General features: G+C 30.4%; 1 protein-coding gene across 2 annotated transcripts in view; it reads right to left on the minus strand.

Annotated features, from left to right (window-relative positions):
• The window catches only part of LOC142333729 (integrin beta-PS-like), a 120,721-nt gene that overhangs the window by 51,948 nt on the left and 44,511 nt on the right, over positions 1-24,262 (minus strand). The window contains exons 2-5 of one of the 2 annotated variants that reach the window (XM_075381176.1): positions 14,798-14,991; positions 10,454-10,814; positions 7,973-8,201; positions 112-196 (exon numbers count right to left, since the gene is read on the minus strand). In XM_075381176.1, coding sequence (XP_075237291.1) covers positions 112-196; positions 7,973-8,201; positions 10,454-10,814; positions 14,798-14,983 — 861 coding nt within the window. In that variant the 5' untranslated portion in view covers positions 14,984-14,991. The remainder of the gene's footprint in view (positions 1-111; positions 197-7,972; positions 8,202-10,453; positions 10,815-14,797; positions 14,992-24,262) is intronic. The other variant, XM_075381175.1, reaches the window with a different exon arrangement.

Genomic DNA, 24,262 nt, shown 5'->3' on the forward strand with positions numbered 1-24,262 from the left:
CAGTCCGATGTAAAAATATATATATAAGTCAGGAAGACATATACAGTGACTGTACATAACTATACAATGACAGATATAAATATTCTATTTCCATTTACATCGCTAACTTACAGCAAATTGTTTAGTATCATCCGATAACTTCATATGATTACGAAAACCATAAACAGCGACGCATTCTTGACACGGGCTCTTCAATCTAAAAAAAACCATTATTAGTAATTACCGTAATTATTTTCAACGCTAATCTTTGACCTTCGATAATTTATAAATATAAAATAATACAATCAGTTCTCCGATAATATAAATTTTAATAAAAATTTTGAGCGACGAATATACTGGTTATAAAAAAAAAAAAATCAGGGTTTTAATTTGTTATAATTAATATCTTTTGGATATAGTATCGATTTAAGACTAGAATCAAAGAGCAAAAAGGTCAGTTTTAGTTGCACGTATGATTCTCTACCTTTCTGTTTGATTGCGTTAGTACCAAAAATGAAACTCCTAAACGGTTTTGCAGTTTGCTAAATGACAATCTGTAGCTACAGTTCCATGTTCATTCCGTACTAAATTAAATTGTAATCCTTTGTCTGACAATAACATTCATCGATGGCATAATCAATTTAAAACGACCAGATGCTTCTATAAAGGGAAGAGTATGGAACGACCAAGAGTGTCTGAAAAAAAAAAGTTGAACATGTCAAGGAAATTTCCTGTAGTTTTAAAATATCTGTTAGAAAGGCCAGTCGCAGATTAACGATGTCGGTAATGACACAATGAAATGTTTGTATGTGCATCTGTACTATTAACAGCTGTTATGGTCTTTGAAATCTAGCAACTACGCTATGCGTGCCAATCTTGCAATCAAAATGATGCTACATGAGACGATGATTTTCTTGACTGAATTGTGTTTGGTGATGAGTAAACAATCATCTCGGTGGAGAAATTAACATACATAATGTCCATATCTGGGGATCAGAAAATTCCTATGAACTTTTATAATGCAATTTGACTCGCCAAAATTAAATGTTTTTTGTGCAATATCCCAACGGCAATATCAATACATTCCACTGAAGCAAGCATAATAGGAGTTACTTATTTGGATATGCTGCATACATGATTCTTTCTTTGACGGCAAAATAAACCAGATAATTTTATTCAGCAAAAAAAAATGGTGCGCCTCCTTACTGGCATAACTCTGTACAGTATCCATTAGATGACATTCTTCCCAACCACTGGATCAGTCGGCATGAACCCAATGACACAGCTTGTTTATGGTGACCTCCACGGTCACATGATGTGATCCCACGTGATTTTTTTCCTTTGGGTTTTATAAAGGATCTTCTGTACGTGCCTTTGCTACCTACTAATCTACCCGATTTGAGGCACAGGATTGAAAAAGCTGTTGCTTCCATTATTCAGACAAGGTGGTTAAATAATGGAATGAATTATCCTATTGGTTGATGTGACCTGGGTGATGAAAGAAAGGTGCTTGCATACAACACTTTTAAGGAAACCTGTAAGAGTGTCATTTTATTTGTAATTCATTACTGAAAGTCAAAGTTAAAACTCTTATATTCTTTTTTGTACATCCTACAAGTATAAATCTCACATTATCAGTCATATGTTCATATCGATCCTAACAACTATTGAAAACATTTTACATTTTCAGTTTTATTTTTTTACATTTTTCTACAGTTAAGGAAGCACTATACAGTAATGTTTTACTTATTTTATTTGCCTTTAGAAACATATCCCTACCATGTTGTTTGAAGTTAGCACATTTAGTTGTGTTTATTTTTATAAAACTAATCTAACTATTACAAAACTGAATAAAACATCTCTATGCAGTTCTGTTATATTTTATAGGCATATATTTTTATTAAATTAGTGAAATATTTCACCCAGAATCTACACATAAGGTAAAATTATAGTATACTAAAACTGTACGGACACAATTTATTGAACAAATACATGTCTAAACAATGCGATAACAGTAATAAAATAACACACAAAATAACAGAAAAAAATGTAATTTATTATTTGTTTTGCAATATTTTTAGAATAATTAGTTGTATTTGGTTTTTAATAAAACTGGATTTTTAAAATTTTACTGAATTTAATTATTTCGAATTTCCTCTCAATTTAAATCTCTACAAATTTTCTCTTGAATATTTATTATTTGTTTATTGGCGATTTAACAAGGAAAATCTATGCCAAACCTAAAAAAAAGTTCTTTTCAACTCCTGCTCTTGTTTTTAAAACCACTTAATCAAAAACTGCTGGACACTTACATTTTATCTATTTTTTAAATTTTTTAAAGTAAGATTGGATAAAAAGCACTAATTTTGCTCATTAATATATAAAATTTTAGTTTTTGGTTCGGCATAATTTAATTTTCACGGCAAAAATCTGGATGAAATTTTTGCTAGCCATAATTAAAAAACAAAGCTTTTCCAGATATATGTTTATATGAACTTATTTCATTATTTTGTTGAAAGGAGTTTGCCTAAAAAGTATAGCATAAAATTCCTGAAACATCCAGTACATTATATATATATACTGTGTCCCGTGAAAAGGCATACGCTTTTGATTTAGTATCATTTGCCCATTTCCTCATTGATTCCAGTGAAACTTTACAACCCTTTTAACAAAGGTTCTAAAAATTTTTTGTGAAAATTTCAACCTTGTAGAATTTATAGAACCAAATTCGTGGCTATTAAATAAAAACATCAATTTAAGATAAACCACATTTTTTATTCGTTACAAAATAACCGGTAAAAATGATTAAAAACAGATAACGATTAGAACTAGAATAATTAAAAACAATTAGATAATTAGTCATGGTTATGAATAATTATTAACTTCTTTTATTCATTTTGAATGGCTGTTTAACAATACATCATCTGTTTTTAATCATTTTTACTGGCTATTTTGTAATAAATAAAAATGTGGTTTATTTGAAATCGATGTCTATTTGAAAGCCGCCATATTGTTCCTAAAAATCCTAAAAGGTTGAAATTTTCACAGAACATCTTTAGACCTTTGTTAAAAGAGCTGTAAAGTTTCAATAGAATCGGTGGGGGAACGGGCAGGTGAAACCAAATCAAAAGCGTATACCTCTTTGTGGGACACACTGTATATATTTATTAAATATATACAGTATGACTCCACTAAAATGCAACTCATTAGACAATCCAGGCTAACCGTGTTATTTTGAAAAAAAAAACTGCCTACTGGAGTTCATAGAGTAATACAAAATATTACATTTAAAAATGAGATTATAGGATAAAATAGAACATAGAAAAATAAAAATACAGCATTAAGAATGTATTATACAGAACACATTGTTGTAGCTGGATTTCATTTTCACATTGTTTTTTTTTTTCAGAACAGTAAATTATGGTAACGTACTGGCTATTAAGCACTTTTAAGCCTAACTGAAAGTACAGTATTCTAAAGTAATACAGTACTATTTTATTTATTAGAACATATTACTACAATAACAGAATATGTCTAACATACTTGTATATAACTTGACACTTACATTTAAAACAGTTTTTTGAAAGAATAGTAAGTTATCTTTGTTTGCTTGGAGTTCATATATTTTTTTACAGCTAAGAGTAATTTCACACAGCTAAATCTATTAGCGTATTTATTTACTGTGCTCAATTTATTACTAAATATGAATACATAGTTAAAATACATTTCTATATATCTACTAAAAAGTAGAAATTTTTTTTTGAACTGATACCAGTTCTTTTATTTCGGGAACATTCTTCTATCTGCATTGTTTTGAACTACGTTATAGCAGGGTCTTATATATATATATTTTTTTTTTAATGTTTGGAAAAATAGCATAAAATTTGATGACTTAAGATTTTATTAATAGATTTATACAATACTCTAGGAGTCATCAGATATCTAATCCAGTTTGGTTGTGTAGTGAGTATATATGTGTATACATAAAACCGATTGCTCTTATAAGTAAAATAAATTATTGTAACAGAATAATACTTTCTTTAATTAATACCATCATATACTTTTATCAATAAAATTACTTTTTTTTATAAATTTAAATTTAAAAATTATACCTAGTAATTTTTTCAATTTGGTTACAAAAGAATACAACTACAATTTTTTCTTAATAAAACAAGACAAAAAAAATGTAATTATACTAAATATTAATAGAGAAGTTATTTAAAAATAATATATAAACCGTAACATTCTTTGAAAGTTATATCCTTGTCAGGACTTACTTTCATTTAAATACGTTAAAGGAGAACTGATTGTAATGACAAATAAAGATATTTATTTACCATACAGGCACCACTTTAAATTTTTTTACGCTCCAATGATGCCAAACAATTAAAAAAATAAGTAAATTATATATTTTTATATTTCTGTACGTATATAATAACCGTTACTGTGAGGGATTTAATAAAATTAATCTTTTAAATCGATAATGTAACTTTGTAAAAACCGACATACGACCGAACAATTTGCAATTTCACAGAAATTCATATCAATATTAATGTTTAAACGGGAAATATTTACGTTCAAAATAAGAGCGTTATTGTTTTTCCTAATTTTAAGGATTTCCTACAATATTAACGTTATAGTCTTATGTAGAATAGATTATATTTATTTCATTCAGAACAGTTCCATCGTTCCAACAAATAATGCTAGAGATTCTCTCACAGAGTACACAGTTTAACGATGTAATATTTAAAATTGAATATGTATGAAAATATGCGCTTAGTAATTACTTCCAAACAGAAAAAATATTCAAAATGGTACCGATATAATGAATAAATACCATGCTACCTACAAAAAAAATAACAAATACATACATGCACGCAATTATAAATAAATAAATAAATGCCTGTAAAAGATTAAACAGTAATTTACATAAAGAAAAAAACAAAATGCAAGAATAAAAAAATAATTTTATATATTACGGTTTGTCAAAGCAAACATTTTTAATAAATAAATTAAATTTCAATACCGATCTTCAACTTAGCCGTAAAGAATATATTAATTCTAAAAAAAATCAACCGTTATATAGTAAAGCGCTCGATACAAAATTATATATAAAATTGTTTAAGAAAATATAACTGACTATGAACCAAGACAGAATGTACCACCATATGTAGTTTATTACATTTGGTGACCGCATTGGGAATTATGTTTGATATGTAACTGCCAACTGTAAACTTTACTATAACATATATAATTCCATTAAAGGATATAATTTAAATCTGAATAAGAAAAGAAAGGAAATATTAATTTCAAACCATATACAAGCGGTGCATGTATAAACCACAAAAAATAAAATGGTGTACGTATAGTCTACAGTGGTCTACATATGTATGTATAAGGCCTAAAAAAAAAAAAGTACCAAATTGTAATAACTTAATATACCACCTGTGTTCTCAAATACTAGACAAGGTTAATCAAATTTTTTTACAGGACTTATGCATTATTCCATAATAGAATCCCAGAAAGGATTCCAACACAAGAAAGAAACTAGGAGCAGTATATTAATACTTCGTTGAAGCTACTTATTAATGATGAAACAAAACCGATATAAGCAATACATATGCTACCACATTTATTATTTTTTTAACAAAGTTCACTAATTTATACATCATAAACGGATGATGTATTTAAATGTCAACAGTGGCATTTTCAAATAAATAATTTTTAATAAAAAGGTGAAATGTCAGATTAAAAAAAAAAAAAAAAAAAAAAAAAATCCACACTATTATTTATTTATTTTATTTTGTTCCCTTTTTCCCAGCTCCAACACATACCAAGTCATCATGACCCTCAATGGAGGTGACACAACCTGAATTTATCAAACAATATTGCTAAAATAGATACTGTAGATAAAGAAAGGTCAACGTTCAAACTTTCAGCATCATCATAATGAACCACACTTCTAACTTCCCCTGCTCAAACCTTTTCAACCTTAAGAACGTTTTGACTAATCTTCATCAAATTTTCATATGTACACAGACAGATTACAACAGCATATCTAAATTTCAATGAAATTGATCAAATAGTTTTAAAGAATTTAGAGCCACAATATAGTATATGTAGGCCTATAAATAAATATATAAGGATTCCACAATTTAAATGGATGATATTTTCATATTCCTCATACCAGATAACATAAAGAAAATTCAATTTCACCCCACACAACTCAAACGTGCAACCAAAAGTAACACTTTACTTCAAGTCAGTAAAAAAAATAATAAATAAATAAATATATATATATTACACGAGGGTTATTTTTTTCTAGGTCCGATCGTTCACGAAATAAAAACTTGTGCAAAAATCGGATGAACCTTTGCGCATATGTGTTGCACAGCGTCTCTAGTATGGCCTTTAATCATGTCACATCACTTTGTTTAGTTCTGAACACGCAGCTAGCATATAAAAATGTTTACAACAATAGCATTTCCTGCCAAATTTGAAGTGCGTGCAGTGATTTGATTTCTTCAGGCTAAGGGGTATAATGTGGCTGAAATCCATAGACGAATTAATAATGTGTACGGTGAAACTTCAATGAGTGACAGCAAAGTGCGACAATGGTGCAGGAACTTTAAAGCAGGACGTACAGATGTTCATGATGCAGGCGGTCAGGGAAGGAGCGAGTGTCAACAGATAATCTCGTTGAGCAAGTAGATGAGGCGATTTGAGAAAATCATCGGTTCACAATTTCTGTATTGAACGATTCATTTTCTGAAATTTCAAGGTCAGCTCTCTACACCATTGTGAGTGAGAGACTTCGACTTCAGTACCGCAAACTGTGTGCGAGATGGGTTCCCAAGATGCTGTCCGACATCACAAAACAATGAGAATGGACACCTCCCTAACGTTTCTCCAGCGCTACCACAATAAAGGAGAAGATTTTTTGAACAAAACTGTCACAGGGGACGAGACACGGGTCAATTTTGAAACTGAAGAAACGAAAGAACAATCCAAACAGCGGATGCATTCTCATTCTCCCAGTAAACTAAAGAAGTTCAAGCGAACCTTCTCAAACAGAAAGCGTATGGCTACTTTGTTCTGGGACCGGAATGGAGTTCTCTTGGTGGAATTCATGGAGTGCGGCACGACCATCACTACAGCCTCATGCTGCGTGACTCTTCAATGTCTAGGAAGGGCGATTCAGAATAAGCGGAGAGGAATGTTGTCATCAGGCATTGTCTTTCTCCACGACAACGCTCAGCCGCACACTGCAGCAGTAACAAAGAAGCTCCTGCAGCGTTTTCATTGGGAAGTGTTTGACCACCCACTACACAGCCCGAACTTGGCTCCATATGATTTTCACCTATTTGCTCACATGAAACGCTGGCTAGGAGGATAACATTTTGGCACAGACATCGAGCTGCAGACCGGCGTAGAAACATGGCTAAAAACATAGAAGGCTCCGTTCTATGACAAGGGTATTGGAAAGTTGGTACCACGCTACGACAAATGTCTAAATCAGAGTGGCGACTATGTAGAGAAATAGCATAACTATGTAAGTACTTGTTACAAATAAAAAATATTTTATTTTCACCGTGGTTTTAATTTCGTGACCGATCGGACCTTGAAAAAAAATAACTCTCGTATATATAAAAAATAGTTCATTGAAGTGCTGCTTTGAGCAGGTTCCATCTTTAAAATATGTTATTACCATGAAATCATTATAACAAAATGGACCATGGATAAATAAATCTAAATTATTGAAAAACATTTTAAAGATGAAATATATCTTGTCACTTGTTAAACTTACAGATGGTTTTTAGTAATACTTGCATTTTGTTTTTTATTCATGTAAAATCAATTTTTAATAATACTACAAAAAAAAAACAAACAAGATAACCAAAATTGAAAAAAAACACACCCACACACACAAATATAAATATAAGATAAAACATTAACTAATGAACTAAAAAAGAAAAATAAATAATTTACTCACTTTTCTGGGACAGTACTAACATATGGCATAACGACCTTATCCACAAAACTTCCAAATCCCAATCTAAAATTAGATGTTATACTCATCATATTAGACGCGAGTTCATCACCAAGTTTTGATAAATTATCCTTATCATCTTTCATACTTTGCGATAAGTCCATCAAATAATACAAATCAACCGGATAATCTTCGGCTTGCTCATAAAAGAACGTTATTTTCTGCATTTTATCTATAAAAGAAAAAAAAAATTATATTAATTATGATCACGCAAATAAAACAAATGTAAAGAAATGTGACACGATAATTACACATACTTATGACATAAAGAATGTTAAAAGTAAAAAATTGGTACATAAAGGTTTCAATATAATTGCATTACATTTATCAGTATTTATAAAAAAACAGTGCCAATCGGTATGACAAACTTTATATACCTTTTCTAATAACTTAAATAAAATATCCCCTGGATAATCTCCTTTAAATTCATTAACATCTGTTTATTTTTAAATTTGTAAATGTAATATTTCTCAAATTGCTCTAATATCATAACTTATTTCTTAAAATTTCATAGTTTTTAAATATAATATTTATGGTGTGATTATTTTTGTGTGCGATCAGCTACGTAAGATATTTTTATTTTGGTGTTTCCTCATATGCTCCAAAGAATTCTTGTCCCGACAACCATTTAGTGAGTCTTACTGGACATTGGCGTTTTAAGCAAACACGGGTCATTTAGAAAGTTCTTGGCCTAACAGAGATGTAAAGTTTCAGAAGCACACATTTCGTTGCTCGTTTGTGACAATTGAGTAGAACAACAAAGTTTTTGATATTTTCTGAAAAATAAATAAAATGAAGGTACTGGTTCAAAAAGTTTAACCTCGATGGATATATAAAAAGAATTAGATTCCACTTTAAAGGATTCTTCCTCTTTATTTTTGACAGTAAAAAAGTGACTTCTGAATTTAAACATGTCTGTACATAAATTCAAGATGCTACAAACCTCTGTGATCGGTGAAATTGTTATAAAAATACACAATGCTGTATTAAATAATCCACGACTGAATGTGAGGTGCTGACATTGCAAACAACTTGATAAACACTATCCACTACATTTTACATAAAAATTTTCAATTTTTTTATATATATATGAAAAACATTCCACTCGATGGGTGCCGCATTTGTTAACAGTTGACTAAAAACTCATTTGACTGAATACTTCTCAAGGGTGTATAGACTTATTTAAATCCTCCATTGAGTTTCTTTGATGAATTATAATAGTTGCCAAAGACCAAACAGCATTCCAAAGTGTGGATAGGAGCTGATGAAAATGGGCCAAAGAAAGCGAAAATAGTTCCATCAGCAGGAAAATTCACAGGTATGATTATTTTTGGGATTCTCAAGGTGCAGTGTTCATAGACTACCTGGATAAAGCAGGACTGTAACTGGAAAGTACTTCATTACTGGATTGATTGAAGGGTGCTAATCAGGCTAAATGTCCACATTTGGGTAAAAACAACATAATGTTTTTGTTAAGTCACAGTTAGAATCAGAATTTTAAAACCTTTATTAAGATGATGGTAATTGAAAGTGTTAGTTTTCCTACTGACCAGTAGGGCGTTCTAACCTCTTTGGTTGCTTTGTCAGTCGGGTCTCTTTACTAACTGCGTTAACATCTCACATGAATTTATTCGTTCTTAATAAATCTTTATTGCATTTTCAATTACGACAATCGTGTTGCGTTGTTTACATACAAATCGAATTTAAGCCTATTTTATAAGTGTGCATTTTGTAATTTACCTAAGCGCCTTCAACAACTATCATCAGACAATATAATGTATTCGTTTAAGTCGATAAACATGATTGCAGTTTGTTTATAATTCAACAATTATTTACTACCTCAAACATGCTTAGCAACTGCAATCCTTAAATGATTCAATGAAGTTTTTTAACAGTTCTATCACAATAATAAGCCCGCACACACATCTGGGTTGTTGCTGCCAAATTTTATGACCTATGTTTTGAAGTGCTTCCACATGCTCTGTATTTGGATCTCAGCAATTTCTTTCAAAAATTGAAGAAATGCCACGCTGAATGAAAATTGAGAAATGGGCAAGCTGCATTAGAAATAATGAGGTCAAAGGTGACAAATTGCTTATTTTGCAGAGTTGAACAAATTTAATTATAGTGAGGGTATTAAAAAGGTTGAAAAGTTAAGTTAAATGTCTAAATATATCAAACTGCAATGTATATTGAAGAATAATAATAATAAAAAATTTTGAAAAATTGTTAAGTTTTCTTTGTCAAGCCGAGAATTTTCTAAACAATCCTCATATTTTAAACATCTGGTAAATGAAACATTAGCATTTCATGAACAAATTTTTGACATCTGTACATTTCGATAATAATTCCGAAAGACTTAAAACAAACTTCATTAAACAATTAAATATAATAGTTATTTAATTCTTACTTTTTGCCACTTACTTAATCTTAATTTCAATTGGATTTTCTGTGGATAAATTTGTACAACTTCTTGATGTTGGCTAGAACTAGAACTAGATGAACTAAAACTTGATGATGATGAAGACGATGAAGATGATGTTTGTGTAAATACGGAAGTTGCGGATGAAGTACCACGAGAAGCAGCAGCACCGGCTCCTGAAGTTTTCGTTAAAGATTTAGCGATTAATGTAGCGTATTCATTTTGCGGATTATAAACAAATTCTTCTTTACATTGTTTCACGTTACTACCGGTACTAGTACTACTGCTACTACTACTTGTACCGCTACTGGTGGTGCTACCTGCTGGTAATGGTTGAAAACAACGTTTGTACTCCCCGAAATCCTGTACAACAGATTAATAATATACATAAAAATACTTATAAATTTTTAAATATAGTGATTATTACTATGATATCCTAGAAGTTCCTCGATACTTGCACTACCTTATTGAATCAAAGCTCATACACAACTGCATGCAATGCTTGTGCAAATGAATGTACTTATATTTCTTTCTTACGTCTCTGGATTGGCCGACCAGAATAATTTACTAATTAAAATTTAAAACTGCATTATAAGTTGAGAGACAGAGCTGAAGAATTTGTGGCATTAAATAGAAAAACAGCTCTGGCCTGGCTTGGACTTAAAACTATGGAGAATCCTCCATACAGGAAGCCAAACATGCTAATCGTAATCATCACCCTGACAAACACCACTTTAAAATAAAATCATTGAATTTTATTAATTATCAAACCGGCAAACATGCAGTTTTTGAGAATTAAAAAGCATCTTTCACGCTTAAGACACCGAGTACAAACCATTTTAAAGTACCTTCCCTCTATTTAGGCTGTTTTTACTTAGTCAACATAGCAGGTGTACTGCCATAACAATGACAATTAACAGAAAATGAGAGGGTGTGAGCCAATCAGTTTTCTAATGCGAGTAGTGAGAGTGAAGCTTGTTGCTTTGTATATTTTCTTTTCCCATTACACTCTAGTGTGTATTATAATTTTTTTCACATCTGCTCCTCGTACTATTTATTAAAAATAACAATGTATAAATATTTTTAATAAAACTGTTTTAAAGATTTTTTGAAAAAATGAAAGATAAAAATAAATAAACACGCAGGAGTTTGTATGCTTTGTTAATTTGTAAAAAATTCTTTTAAACTGATTAACATTACTTAAAAATACTTTCTTCTATATTTAAACGATTATATAATCAACATTTTTTAAATTATTATCATTTATTTAAAAAATTATTTTACTAAAAATTGAATTTTTAATAAACAACCGTAATAATTTATTTATTTTTATAATAAAAAAATGTAATCATTAAACTTTAAAATGATCCCCTATTTTTGAGCTTTAATATTTAAAATTTTTACAAATTTGTAAATATACTATAATCTGTTACGATTTTGTTTTAAATAAAATAACTTGTAAATTTGGGTACTTTCATTTTAATTGATCATCAGTTTTCTACGTTCAGCACTTGATATTGCCAGCACACATCATTATCAGAACATTTTAATATATGGAAAAAATCAGTCAAGAATGAACATGAAAGATGTAGAACATAGAAACTAAACCAATAATAGAAAAAACATTTGATGAGAAGGATAGATGAAAGTGAGGGCAAATATGTACAAAATGAACAGAAGAGGAACCGAAAGAAAGATGGATGACATATTAGTTTCTAATTTTTACTGAATTAGACAGGGAAAAATGTTTATATTTGCAAGTTCTTTACCCGGTAGTGGAACATTAATAGATCATAATTACAATAATTTATTGCTTTTCTAAGAAACTACAGACCTACTACCTAATTATACTGATTGGCAAGACATAAATTTTTGTAGCAAGTGAAAAATTCCTGTCTTGACTGGAATTCAAAGCCAGGACCTCGATGAAAGACACTACTACTCCACCACTGGAATTCAGTGAAGCGATATATAATAATAATAATAATTAGAGGGGTCTAACGACAAACAGACAGAGCCAGTGATTCTACACTACCATTTAATGGAAGCTAGATATTGTTCTATATCAGCAGTTACATCACTATAAAATGGATTATTATTTTCCAGAAAAGTCAATGCTTTTATTATCTCATCATGTGTTAAGTGAAAATCATTATGTCCATTTACACCAAGGGTTCCTAACCTTTTTTTGCTTGTGGACCCAGAGTCCTAACTTTACGTGTATGGACCTGCACACATATACGCATATGTAATATTTCTAAAAGTAATATTTATTCGTATGTTAGTAAAAGCTAATAATTAGACAATTCCAATATTAAAAAAAATATAAATTACAAATTTTGAAAATTTTAATCAGTAAAACCGAAACTAATTTTTTTTACTTGTAATGAGAAAATTAGGAAAAAATATTTCAAACATATAAATTTCTTCCTAAGGCTATTAAATAGGATCTCATTAAATAGGCCCTACAAATGAGATCCTTCTGACTGTTGTTTTGATATTAGCATTTTAATATCCGTCTCCAATTTTGTGAGAATCAAAGATAACTTCTTTTTACTATATCAAATCAGTTACTATTTTTGCTAACGTAAATATTTTTGTTACTATTTTTTGCTGGCTTTAGTTACACAACTAAAGCCAGATTCCACAACATCAGATGGTGCGAAAGCAATGACACATATTTTAGTTTTCTCTGATGATAGCGGATATTTACAAGTAATGTCACTATTCTTCCAAACATCATGTTTTCCTGTTTTCAATAAACTTTGAACTGTCTCATCAGAATGCAATTCAACAAATTCCTCACATAAATCAATTTCAACATTTACCTTAAATGGAATCGGCAATCCAATCTGGTTCAGTTGCAACCAAACTTGCAAGTTTTCATCAATTTTTAAAAAAATGATCAACATACACAATACAATCGTCTTTTAAATTACTGCTAATTGAAGGTATGGAAACTGGTTAAACGCCGTAAGATATTAAGGTTGTACAATTTGAGTTTTCTAGCAATCACTAATGGCTTCTTTAATAAATATTAAATCTCACAACTATGTCCTTACTGCAGCTTATTACGTGAATTCAGTTTTTCAAACGCATTCCAACTAAGAGGTAAAAAATATTTCCATTTCCATGGCAAACAACTGTTTTCCAATCTCCTTTTCATTTAGAAATGAACTCTTCCAAAGGATGACAAAGCGACAAGATAATTGTTTTTAGACAACTATCGCACATCTATGTGCAGTACAAGATGGTCAAATCCTTCATTTTCATTACAAAATTTGCAAAAGAGAAGATATTAAAGAACATTAGCCCTAATGTGGTAGACTGCACACGATGCTCCCTTTCCCCGTTACTTTTTAACTTTACATAGAACTAGCGGTTAATGATGTTAAAGAACAATTTAGATCCAGAGTAACAGTACAAGGTGAAAAGATAAAGATGCTACAATTTGCTGATATATTAATTCTAGATGAGAGTAAAAAGAATTTAGAAGAAACTATGAACGGCACGGATGAAGTTCTACACAAGAACTATCGCGTAAAAATAAACAAGAACAAAACAAAAGTAATGAAATGTAGTAGAAATAACCAAGATGGACCACTGAATGTAAAAAATAGGAAGAGAAAAGATTATGGAGGTAGAAGAATTTTATTTGGGAAGTAGAATTACTAAAGATGGACGAAGCAGGAGTGATATAAAACGCCAAATAGCACAGGCGAAACGAGCCTTCAGTCAGAAATATAATTTATTTACATCAAAAATTAATTTAAATGTCAGGAAAAGATTTTTTAAAGTACATGTTTAGAGCATCGCTTTATATGGAAGTGAAACTTGGACGATCACAGTACCTGAGAAGAAAAGATTAGAAGCTTTTGAAATGCGGTGCAACAGAAGAATGTTAAAAATCAGACGGGTGGATAAAGTGACAAATGAAGAGGTGTTGCGGCAAATCGATGAAGAAAGAAGCGTTTGGAAAAATATAGCTAAAAGAAGAGACAGACTTATTATAGGCCACGTATTAAGGCATCCTGGAATAATTGCTTTAATATTGGAGGCACAGGCAGAAAGAAAAAATTGTGCATGCAGGTAGGTAACTTTTGGAATATGTAAAACAAACTGTTAGGGATGTAGGATGTAGGGGATATACTGAAATGAAACGACTAGCACTAGATAGGGAATCTTGGAGAGCTGGATCAAACCAATCAAATGACTGGAAAAAAAAATTACCACCTGCATATTTAATCAAGAATTATTGGAACAATTGGCCAGTTCCTTCTCATAATAATAAAAAAAAAAGATACAATTAAAACCTAATGATTAATTTTTAAACAGAAATAACTTACTGGCTGCGAGCACCAAGCACATGATGGCGTTTGTATACATTCGTGACATGTCTGTTTAATACTGCATGGATTTTGTGTAGCTTGCCCGTTGACTAGTATAATTGTATTATAACAACTTAATATAAATACGTAGAAAATTAATGATGTAAATATGTACCATCTCGGTAATAACGTCATTCTCTCCATGCCGGTCGCTGTAACAGAAATATTAACAAAGTTAATTATTAAATATGATTTTTATAAAATAAAAATGACTTTTTTTTTACAATTCATCTAATAATTCCAATTCATTATTTATTGAGATTTTTCAATCACCAAAATTAGTGTTGGCTCTGGAAAAAAGGGTTATATGAAAATTTAGGAACTAGTAATAAATAGATCAATGTTTAGCAATGTTTTCACTTTTAGTGCTACAGTGACTACTAATCCTAAAAGATCCCCTTCTGTGATTCCTTGTACTGGGAAAAAAGAATTTGGTTCAAGTTTGGGCATAAAAATGTATACAAAAACAAAACATATATTTAAAAAAATTAAACTAAAAGAAGAAAAATATTTTACTTTAATTATTCCATTTCTCTTCTACTTTGCTGAGGATGTCGGAGTCTTCCTACTTGTTCGACCTTTTGCTGCAACCTTTTCTTTTCTTGTTCAAGCTAACCGTGGGTAGCCAAAAATTAGATAAGATGGCCTTCCCGTGTTTTTCTAGGCCTATCTCTTGGTTGTTTACCTTCCGTTATTGGCAAACACCATGAATTTAAAAGTATCTGAGTTCATATTATAATAAGATGACCAAACTACTACAGCTGAGTTCTCTCCATCCTGCCTCACAGATGTTTCATATTTAAACCATCCTTAATCAGTTGATTCTACCTCTTCTAGTTACATTTTTAATCGGCACAACAAATACCGCATTTCTATTACTTAAAATGAACTGTGATATTTTTTCCAATGGTTCCAGACTTACAAACATAAGTGTAGATTGAATTATGAACTGTTATCTTTATCTTTTTCCCGATAAAGCCTCTTTTACGTACGGTCAACTGCTGGCTCCTATTCTATTGTTCATTTCAGCTTCAATTTTGCAATCTTCTCTAACAACACCAAAATACCGGAATGTAGAAATCTTTTCCACAAGAAAACCTCTATTTTAATTAATACTATGTTTTTTGTGATTACTACTGACAACCATTATTTTGTTTTATTTAAATAAATTCATTCACGATCGCTTTACTTTAAAGAGCTCTTCATAACAAACCTTAACATTTTACGGTAACGGTCAGTGCTACTGACCAGATCACCGGCAAACATGATTTTACTGAAATACACCGGCTGCATATTGATTCCTCAAATGAAATTTCTTTATTCTAGGTAATAATCTGAGGAGAGTTTCAGCTTTAGTGTCGGGCAGGAGCAATGATGTTTTTTTTCAACATCTGCAACATGCAATGCATAAGAATTCCTCTGCTAAGATAACCCTAGTACTTTATAAGCCGATAACTCGGTGGAAAGCAGGTTATCCGTTAGGAAAATGGATCGAAGAAAAGAATTGTATTACGAGCTTTAACCTGAAAGGGTATTAATTTCACACCTTCACAGGAAGTTTAGGCAATGAATTTACCATTCAAACTTTCTTGAATGTCTTAGGTGGCAACTCCCACATTAAGATCTCTATCTTAATGTGGGAGTTGCCACCTAACATTCCCCTACATTCCTGATGGTTTTAATCTATAAAAAGAAATCAAAATAAAATATACAGGAAAAATCTTTTCAAAAATAACAAAGAATTAAACATTTTTCAAAATTTCAAAGATGCTTATCATATTCAGCAGCCTTGGCTAGTGAATAATGGCTTTCATATCCAGCCGATCTTAAGAGGTGTGCTCAACCAGATTAATTATTAAAATAATAATTTTTAACTGTACAAGTCGGAAAGTTATAAACCGTGTGCATTGAATGTGTCTGTAAATTCAATAAATTTACAAATAATTCGATTTTAAGACTATCTTCCAACCGCATACAACATCGTAACACATTTCGAGAACAAGTTCTAAACGTCAGGCATAAACATAATATGCAATTCATTATATTCGAATGCATCAATGAAAATGAAAGTACTAACAGGTAAATAAACCACACAAAACACACACAGAAAGATGTGTTAAAGCGTTTTTAAAGTATACACTTTAAAAAAAAACTTTTAAAGTATACACTTTAAAAAAAAACTTTTAAAGTATACAAGTTTGAAACAAAGAAATAATCACTAATTTATTTAAGTCATTATTTACTACAAGGTAATTGTGCCCACATAGGCTAAGACTGTGTGTAGGCATGCAATGTCATTTCTCTATAGAAAGTTATATATAAATCTACTTAAAATAATAACATTTTTTACAATAGAGTAAAAAAATCAGTTGGTTTTTTAATAAAAGATAACAGAATGATCATCAAAACAACTTCAGTTGAACAATTCAATTGCAACAATTAAAATAATTTTATATCAAAAAACGATAGAATTTTATAATAAAAGTGAGAAGAATGAAAAGCTCCATATTGTTTTAAAAATATCCTGAGGCTATAAAAAACTCAAAGCCTTGCACAACCAAAATAATAAATCCAGTAAATGTATTCTAAATAAACTTGCTCTGAATTCATTTTTTTTTTTTAAACAATCGATAGATTTGATACAAATATTAATAAATATATACATGAAAATGGTGACAGAGTTGTGTAACACTCCAGCCACTCTAAGAATGTTATACAACTCTGGTTGTCGAGTACTTCTTTCACAACAAATTATTACAGGAGAAAAATCAAGCGGTTCATTAAAGTAAATGAGGGAGCGAAAGAATTATGTAAAAAAATTATTCTACTCTGGAGTAAACTTTTGAGATAAGGACCCATAGAGACCCTGTACCTGTCCACCCATCTTAGAAAAATTGCAACCAAAATTAAATAGCATCAATGACTTTTTCAGAACTCATTGTACAAAATTTCAAAAAAAATGATCCATCCAATCTGAAAATATAAAGAAAAATGATAAAAGTGAAAAAAGGAAAAAAATAGCATTATCCTCCTTACCCCTGAATTAAATTACTCGAGTAAATAACCAAAATGACATATTAATGTATGGAATCATCTAATTTTTCACAAGAATGTGACTCTAAAGTCCCCACAAATGACAAAAACAGAATTACATCTAAACACCACAAAAATATATCTTACCTAAAGAGCATTAAATTATATTAAAAAAATTTATATAACTTTTGAGCAACACCTTGAGAGATGACTCGTAAATCTGTATCTCCTTGCCCCTTACGACCAAAATTAAATGGCTTCAATGGCCCATACGTATATAGATATATATTACTGTGTCTTTTGTTAAGGAATCGATACCGGCGAAAACACTGACGTGGAAAATTTGATCCGGTTACCATACTTTCTCTTATATAGTATACATTATAATATTAATGAGAAAATAAAAATTTATTTTAATTAACTAATAATTTAATTTATGTATCATGTCTTGAACATTTTTATAGAATATTTAAAATGTAAATCAATATAAAGTACATTTCTCTATAAATAGATATTGTAAAAGTGTATATTTAAAAAGGTACTGAAAACTGAGATCTTACATTACTTTAAAGAGTTTACCGAACGATACAGAATGCAATCGACAAATAACATTTGTACTCAAAGGCTTCAAAACATTTGGTATTATACAATTTTTAATCGATTGCACTACACTTTTGTTTGTTATATTTTATGTCAAAACTAAAAATATCAAATGTCAAAAGTAAAAATATTACAAATATAAAAAAAGCTTTTTAGAAATTTCAGCAAAAAGGGAATTTTTTTTAATAAAAAGGGAAACTTTTCTCAAGGTAAATGACTGCAAATAAGGAATTTAATTAATGGTTTTATCTTACAATTAATTTCAAATTATAATATGAACAACTTTCAAGGCAAAAAAAAATTATCGGTAACATTTAAATTTGATTATATATATATATATATATATATATATATATATATATACAGTGACATAATAATAATAAATTACAGAGAAATCTTAATCACATCATAATTCTTGCAAATTACATAGGTTTACTTGATTTATTTTTAGTTATTACACATTTCACTGATTCATTCCTGTAAGTTTCCTTTATACAGTGAAGTAATATTTTTAATTTTGGAACATTTTCACAAGATTATATTTCAATTAGCATAAAATTAAAAAATAATAGAAACTTAAATTCCAAAATCTTACCGCATACGTATGTTAAAATACTAGTCATATAATAAATTGTATCTTCTATTCTTTGAAAAAAATTAAATCAGAATGCATTCCATCAAGTATTTTTCACGATTTATTTCATATTTATATTGAACAGTGTTCATGAATACAACTATTCAAAATTTATACAACTAACTAACTATACAACAATTTATTTTCAAAATTGGCAATCGTTCTTTTTTTTTCCAAAAATTACTTATGAGTAAGTATGACTTTATCTTCATGGAACTGTATGGACGATTCCATTTTCAACTGTATGAAAAATTAAATCAAAACACATTCTGTCAAAGTTAAACTTTTATTTGATCATTTTCCTACTACATGAAGTTTGGTTTATATTTCAATATAAGACATTTTTTTCTACACACAACTCTATGCCTAAACATATTTATGTTAAGCTAATGTTTTTTCAAACCATTTATATACTATATCTCAACAAAAGAGATGCAATGAACAAAGTGTATTACAACTTATTTTTAAGTAGTATTCTTAATAGCGTTGAGTAAAATTTTGAGATTCGGGACCCATAGTGACTGTACTTGATGCAGTTCCTTTAACCAATTTTGTTCAAAGAGTAATATTTTTTTGCCCCTACTTTTTTATAAGCGAACCGAATAAGACCACGCGGCATCGAAAGTACCTTAGCTACCTAAGGGGAAGTTAATTATTTAAAAAATTCATCTACCCTTTGAATCAAATTTTAAGATACAATGACACAAAAGATTTGTATCAACCTGCCCCCTTGACCGATAGCGATAAAAACTGAATGACATCAATGCCCCAAACAGAGCACCTTCACCATTCAATGTTCCTGTCACCATTCTATCCAGTCAGAAGACATCAAGCAAAAAACATATACGCATCGGTAAATTCATACATAATTCCTAAATTTTTCAATGGTAGAAGCATTCTTTTTTTGTTAGAAAAGGGTCACAAAACAAAACGATCTGCAAAAACCTGAGCACGCCAAATTTCGATCGATTAGCATGCCTTATAAAATATATACAGCGTAACTGTAAAATCAGGAAATTAAAAATTATTTATAATTTCTCTCGAGGAAGATTTTTTCTTTCATATATTAAATTATCAATTATCAGTGTTCACATATTTAACAGCTGTTCAATAATACTATACTTCATATACAGTTAACGATACATTTGTTTGCTATGAAGAACAGACTTTTCAAGATCTGTAATAAAATCATTAATTGAGATTTTCATATAAACTCTGTAACGGCAAAACATCTTTGAATGAATGATAACACAAAATTAAGAGTAACGGCCAAGTACAGGCAATCAAGTTGTGAAAATGTAAATTTACAATGTAGATGTAAGAATGTAATAATTTACCTATAATGTCCAAAGTTCCGGTTGAAAGAAACAATTAAAAATGAGAGGGGCAATGAAAAAAGTTATGAACCGCTACAGATCATGATCATCTAAGAAGTTATGATTATCTAGTTAACAATCTTCAAATGTTTTCATTGCATTGTCGTGATTGATTTACTAAAATTCTCCAGACAGTAGCCAGGAATTGAAGCTGGGTCGTTTATCATAGCAGGAGAGTAGATTATAAACTACTCAACCCGGACAATTAATTTTTAATATGTACACTTTTAAAATTTTCATACTGAAGAGTAGTATTAATTTACTGTTTACACCGGTGTTTATTGTAATATTTTTTACCACTTTTACAAATTTTTATTAATATCTGTTACACCTATTCCCTTTTTTCTAATCTCTATTAAATAATACTTTCACAGAGATCTCTACTTCTTCAAAATGGATTTTTTATGACTGATTAATTAAAAAAAAACATTAAAATCATAAACATATATGAGGTCTGTAAATAACAAAATGAGACCGGTTCAGAAAAACGTTTTATTTATAATCCAATTATACATGGACTCTTATCATCTTTGAAATAGTTCCCTTGGGAACCCACACAAAGCTTCAAACGGTTTTCCCATCTTCATAGCAGTGTTGGAATTCAGAAACCGGAATATCCTTCAGATTGTCAGTTACATTTTTTTAAATGTTTTCTACTGTTCCAAAATGGTGTCCTTTCGGGTGTTTTTTTAAAGTTGGCAACGGGAAAAAGTCGCAGGGACTCAAGTCAGGTGAATAAGGTGGTTACACGGAGCTACAGGAATGTTTTTCTTTGCCAAAAATTCATTAATTGAGAGAGCCGTGTGACAAGGTGCACTGTCATGAAGCAGCATCCAATTGTCTTTGATGGCTGGTCTCACGCCGGCAACTCTTTTCCGCAGTCTTTCAAGAACTTCTCAGTAGACATATTGATTTATAGTCTGTCCTGTAGGCAAAAACTCCTTATGGACGATGCCATTACTATTGAAGAAACAAATTAGCACGGTTTTGATTTGTTCATATTTATTTTTTTGGGATGTGGTGAGTGTGTCACTCCTTGCTCTGACGGTTTGTTTCTGGGTCGTACTCAAATATCCAAGATTCATCACCGATAATAACATTTTTTAGAAAATCAGGATCAGTTTCAATTCGCCCTAGAAGATCGCGGCGCACTTCCATCCAGTTGTTTTTCTGTTCAACAGCGAGGGGTTTTTTTGGGGCCAATTTTGCACAAACTTTTTCCATGTCCAATTCTTTATCAAAATTTGATGGGTTGTGGTACTGTTCAAATTCAACTGTTCTGCAATCATTCTGACAGTTAATGGTCGGTCGTGCAGTATCAAGTCTCTGATTCGCTCAACACTGTCATCACTTTTTGAAGTTAACAGTCTTCCAGAGCGTGATCATCCGCTACTGACATCTGAAAATGCATTGAACAACCTAAACACTTGGGCTCATGACAGAGCGTCATCTCCAAATGCCTTTTCAAATTTGATCAGTAGCGTTGTCACAGAGTTTAACATAAAACGTGACTGCACATTGTATAGCTGCTTAGTATAACTCATTTTTGTAACGCACAACAAAAACTCGTTTCACGAAATGTTTGTTAACGTCTCACATGGCTATAGACTAAAAATAATAACACCTAATATAAATAAGGTGTTCATACATCCATATGTTTACTAGTAACTTTACAGTGTTGCCAATTTGGCTGCCAAAAAGCTAGTCTTAAAGTTTATTTACAGAGATCATATGTTTACTACCTTAGTTACAGAAAGAAAATTAATTATTCTGTTATTACAATATATGGACTGATAATGAAATTGCGGTACAAATATCACATTTAAAAAAAATAACAAAATTATATTATACTATATGTATTTAAAAAGTGAAAACTGCAGTGAAAATGTATTTTTTGTTTCCATTTAATTTGCTTAAAAAATTTAATTTAAATATGAAAATAAAATAAATAAATTAAAAATATTAATATTTGTCGTAAAGTAAATGGCTATAAAACAACTGGAGATAAAAATTGAAAAAAAATCCTAAGTAGGAATGACAAACAAAAAAAGAACACTTAAAATAAATATTACAAGCATATTTATTTTTTTTTATTTTTCACAACAAGCTGCTATTCTATAAAAGCTGTCGATGAACGATATTGAATTTTTGTAGTGCATAAAAAATTCCATGCCTGATTGGGACATGAACCTAGAAACTCCAAATCAAAGGCAGAAATACTACCACTCCACTATGAAAATCAAACGGAATAAAATAACAAAAAATCTAAATATACTGATAATATTAACTCGGCTAGAAATGTCTTGACAGACAATGAAATGTGAGCCGGTGCGTTATCCTAATTAACAACCCGTGACTTGTTCTTCCACATTTCGGGTAGTTTTTTCTTATTTTTTCAAGGAGTTGGGCAAGGACCTCAAGGTAGCAATGTTGATTAATCGACCTTCAGGAACCCGATCCCATGAATATCGAAAAAACAAGACTCGGGCGAACATCAACTTCAACGTCTTCTCAGCCATCTTGGAAACGCTTAAACCACTCAAAAACCCGTGTACGTATAAAAAATTCATTGCTGTATACTTTTTTTAATAAAAGATAAGTTTCAGAAGCGGTTTTCCCAAGTTTCAAATGAAATTTCACGACAATTCTTCGCACTAATAAAACATGAATCATTTTTTCGGCAAAATAAAAAATTAATAGGTAATAATTTCCATTTACCAACTATTTTTATTATTACGTCCGAGCGCTTTCGCATATTAATCCATCATCAGGAACATTATTTCCTTCACAAATTAATATATTAATTTTAAATTTAAAAACAAAAATTATAAATACAATTGATCGTGAAAGGTAAAAATAATGTCGACGTTGCCGTCATGTCAGTATGAAGCTCTCAATTGTTATGTTTGTTAGTATTAATCGGTATAACCAACCTAAGAATCAATATTATTGTTTAATATTTGTTTAAATAATACATCATTTTCAAATTTCGTTTGTTAATTTATCAAACTTTTACTAGTTAAGTACAGTAATAATTGAAACATAAGAAAGAAACCGTAATATAAAAGGGATTTCGACAAGGATGTTCCCTATCCCCGTTATTTTTTAATCTTTACATAGAACTAGCGGTTAATGATGTTAAAGAACAATTTAGATCCGGAGTAACAGTACAAGGTGAAAAGATAAAGATGCTACGATTTGCTGATGATATAGTAATTCTAGCCGAGAGTAAAACGGATTTAGAAGGAACAATGAACGGCACGGATGAAGTCCTACGCAAGAACTACCGCGTGAAAATAAACAAGAACAAAACGAAAGTAATGAAATATAGTAGAAATAACAAAGATGGACCGCTGAATGTAAAAATAGGAAGAAAAAGATTGCGGAGGTAGAAGAATTTTGTTATTTGGATAATAGAATTACTAAAGATGGACGAAGCAGGAGCGATATAAAACGCCGAATAGCACAGGCGAAACAAGCCTTCAGTCAGAAATATAATTTATTTACAACAAAAATTAACTTAAACGTCAGGAAAACATTTTTGAAAGTATATGTTTGGAGCGTAGCTTTATATGGAAGTGAAACTTGGACGATCGGAGTACCCGAGAAGAAAAGATTAAAAGCTTTTGAAATGCGGTGCTAGAGGAGAATGTTAAAAATCAGACGGGCGGATACAGTCACAAATGAAAAGGTGTTGCAGCAAACCTATGAAGAAAGAAGCATTTGGAAAAATATAGTTAAAAGAAGAGACAGTCTTATGGGCCACATATTAAGGCATCT

Source organism: Lycorma delicatula, chromosome 13, assembly GCF_047948215.1.
Source record: "Lycorma delicatula isolate Av1 chromosome 13, ASM4794821v1, whole genome shotgun sequence".
NCBI classification, from domain to species: domain Eukaryota; kingdom Metazoa; phylum Arthropoda; class Insecta; order Hemiptera; family Fulgoridae; genus Lycorma; species Lycorma delicatula.